The 4,014-nt window shown below is 44.1% G+C and overlaps 1 pseudogene across 1 annotated transcript; it reads right to left on the bottom strand.

The window, feature by feature from the left end:
• Window positions 1-1,712: 1,712 nt before the first annotated feature.
• On the bottom strand, window positions 1,713-4,013 carry TEOVI_000728900:pseudogene (annotated as a pseudogene). The gene has a single exon. A coding segment is annotated over exon 1 (2,301 nt).
• Between the last annotated feature and the right edge of the window lies 1 nt (window position 4,014).

Here is a 4,014-nt window from a genome sequence, read left to right as displayed (position 1 = left end):
ATATATATATATATATATATATATATTGATTTGTAATAACGAGTAATTCAACTGAAACAAATATTAAGGGCTAGTCCCCGCGCAAACTCGTGATATGTAAGGACTTCCCTCGCGTACACTAAATAAGGACCCTCAGCCTTCACACATAAAGAGAAAGATATTAATATTAAAAGTAAAAGACAAAGAGAAACACCAATGGTGAGGGAGAAAAGAAGATAAACGTAAAGAGTGGAAATAATAATAGTAGAAGCAACAATAACAGCAATTTTTTTTCTTGAAATAAACAGAAACAATGACAGAAACACCACGCTGCAACGAGGCGGGAGCTTTGTGTTGTCGCTGATATATAATCATACCTCGTTGGATCTGAAGATACGAAAATAAAAAAGAGGGGAAAAGAGGGGAAGGAACAAAGAGAGGCAAAAAAAGAAAAAAAACACGACGTGAGAACGAGCCGAAGAGATGAAACATAAAACAACAAAAAAAAGAGCAAACTGTCAAACATCTGAACACAAAAAGGAAATCACCTTGCCTCACCTGCAGGCGCGTAGCAAATTCGTGACCTGTTTCATATACATTCACATACGCAGATATATATATATATATATATATGTAGTTGCAAATGAACGTTTGCTCGTGTATTACTTCCTCTTCAGCGGTTCCACCATCGTAGTTGTGTATTTAATGATATATTTTTCTATAGCTTGCCGACGATGTTGAAAAGGATCGTGGCATCAAATACAAAAGAAAGGAAGAATTAATGAATGAAGGTGAAACAAAAACAAAAAAAGGATGGAAATGGAAATGAAAGAACAAAAAGGAGTTGAAAGCGAATACAGTGTATCATTTCCCTCCAGATGGAAGCAATAGAAAGAGAGGAAGATAAAGAGAGAGAGAGAGCAACAAAGAGAGGAAATTCAGTACATATGGAAAAAAAAACAAGAAAACACATCACATCACAAAAACGTAATAGTGACGAGTACGTGGAAAGAGAGAGGGGGGGACAAAAAAAATAACAAAAAAGGGAGGGAAGTGATCTAGTGCTTTTTATGGGTCTTATAACGCAAAATAACAATGCGTAGATGTGGGTTTCATTAATATTTTTTTTCTATTTCTCTCTCTCCTCTCTTTTCAACACCTTCATTTCATTTCATCTCTTCTCTTCTCTTCCCTTCGCCCCTTCTCCCCGGCCTCATTTTCGAATCTAGCCCCGCCTGAAGCCTCATATACCCAAACAAGTGGCGGAAATAAATAAATAAAAATAAAGAAAGAAAGGGCCTCATATGGCTTGCATATCGACTTCTACGGTGCAGCAGTGAAGTAAAATGCTTCACTCCCTCATCCTGTTTTTCTCTTTTGTTTTTATTTAATTTATTTTTTTTATTTTTTTTTTTTTTTGAGATAAAGGGGAGGAATAACAAAGAAAAAGGGTGTCACATAATACTAGGGCCCACCTGTAAACACCAAAATAAACAAACAAAAACACAACTTCTGTTCTCCTTCCCTGTAGAGAAAGAGACGTAAAACGTAGATAGAACGGTAACAAGAAGAAACGAGAGAATAATGTCCCTTCGGGTATTCATATATATTCATATATATATATATATATATACACTCGTCCTTTTTTTTCTTTTGCCTACACAGTTCATCTGTCGAAACGCTATCACACGTTTTTCTCTTTTCTTTTTTTTTATTTTTCATTTCTTTTCCTTCTAAATATCACGGTTTTGTATGAGCTCGCTGAGGATGTCTTTGGTGTAACGAAGCCGTGCAGCAATTTCTCTAGAGCGTGTCGCAACAGACGATAGCGACATTGTCACGCGGTTGCCAGTTGGTTCTGTATATGTAACAACACGCGACTCCGAACTTAGAATAACTTCCGCCTTATCATGAAAACAAACCTGAATAGTTTTGTTGGATAGACGGAATATAATTGCTTGTGGTGTGATCAACCAGCGCTTGACATATACAATATCTTCAATCATGTGCGGTCCGCTAAGTGACGGAGTAACTTCGGACACATATGGTGAGCACCGTACAACCTCCACGTTGGTATGAGAATTACGCGTTCGTGAGAGGTATGATTTAAAGTATTTGATCAATGTCACCTTCTTGGTCAGGCTTTCAGGGAACATATCCATGTGAAACGCATGTTGTTGATCTCGCGCCTGCAGGACGTTGGCATTACCACGCGCAACAACTTCCTTCACTCGCATATAATACTCTACACGGTTTGTAATGGGCTCCCACACCATTTTAGTGGAGTCGTTGAAGTGCACACCGGTATGGCCGGTGCTCAACCGGTAACACAACCCGTATTTTTCGGAGAAATCCGCGAAACTCGTCACCCAAACAGTGGGAAGTGGCAACGATGGCGCCGGCTCGTCTTCGCATCTGGGCGTTAATGCAGGAACTGTAGATGTTGTGGGTGAGTTCGGCACTGGCAAGGGAGCCACTTGCGGTGACCGTTTGGTTTGTGTGCGGGTGGCAACCTCACGTGGGGAAATGTCGCCTATTTCCCGTAACGTCTGATGAAGTTGATCATGCACGGCGGTGAGTTCATTCTTCTCCTCTTCCTCTATAGCTGGGTGAGGTCTCAGCTGCACACGCGGAGTTGTTGCAGTGGTTTCCGCGGATTCATCAGCACCGCCCGGTGCGGCAACTTGCGTGAGGGGTCGAATCGCATCTGCACGAGGTGACGGGATGCTCACCGCAGCACTGTTAATGTTGTTGTTGTTGTTGTTGTTGATGTTATTGTTATTGTTGTTGTTGTTGTTGTTGCAGTCACCGCCCAAAGCCCCATGAAACCTTGCGGAAGCTACCGCCGGGCAGCTGGGTTTTAGGTGGTATCGGTCCGTTTTGGGTAGATTTGTGCTGATAGGTTGAAGCACTTCGCGGGACACACGCGGACTCGAAATGCAGCGAACAGCTTCAACTGATTTGGGCTGCGACTGCGGTTGACGGCGTTGCGGTGTTTGTTTCTGCAACGCCGCCTGAATGTCCCCTGATTTTTGGCGGCGAAGTGGAAGTGGTCCCTGCGCATGTCCTCGGGGGTCATCCGAATGCTGACGGCGGCGTGAACTGTAGAAGAGTGTGGTAGGTGCTGTCGTCGGTGGCGGCGGGAGGCGGAAAAATGGATGTGAACGAATTTCCAGCAACGTCGGCCGTTGGTCGGGGCGGCTCTGCAGAATACTGTGAATAAGTTCCTTCCCACTCTCTGGCACATCTACATGTGAAGGAAATTCATACCGGCATTGCCTAATACGACGGTAAGTGGCCTTCACATCTGATGTCTGAAACGGCGGCTCTCCAACCAACAGCGTGTAGAGGATCACACCGAGCGACCACACATCCACTTCGTAACTATGTCCCTCGCGCGAACCTTCAATGATCTCCGGTGCGATATAATTGGGCGTGCCACAAATAGTGCGTTTCCGCTCCCCGTCGTACTGCAACTCAGCAGCCAAACCGAAGTCCCCAATCTTCACGTTCATATTTGCATCCATCATTATGTTACCAAGTTTCAGGTCACGATGAATAACACATTGCTCATGCATATATTGAATGGCGGAAAGCGACTGCAATGCAATGTATTGTGTCTCTGGCACACTGAAACGTTGCCGGCGCTTCAATATTTCCATCAGCGTCTGATTGCTGCACTTCTCCAACAGAATATAAACATTCCAGTCGTCATGGAAGGTCCGTATGAAGTTAACAATGTGTTTGTGCTTCATGCGGCGGTGAATGGATATCTCAGAGTGGAGTTTCTGTAGTGTCTTAGTTTTCTGCAGTAGTGAGCGGTCCACAACCTTCAACGCATACGTATCGCCACCCTGCTCCACTTCATAACACTTTGCAAAGCCACCACGCCCGAGCATCCTTCCGCAACGGAAATATCCCACGAGACGGCCACTTTTATCAAACTCCTTAAGAGTTGAACCCTCACGAAAGTCCGGCCTGTCATTTGGAGGGCGCCGCGAACTCGACGGCGTTTCACACGTCTCAGCGGTTGCG

This window comes from Trypanosoma equiperdum (assembly GCF_001457755.1).
Source record: "Trypanosoma equiperdum strain OVI genome assembly, contig: ctg_1107, whole genome shotgun sequence".
Classification (NCBI taxonomy): domain Eukaryota; phylum Euglenozoa; class Kinetoplastea; order Trypanosomatida; family Trypanosomatidae; genus Trypanosoma; species Trypanosoma equiperdum.
Note: the sequence above shows the minus strand (reverse complement) of the source record. Positions and strands in the feature narration are given on the sequence as shown.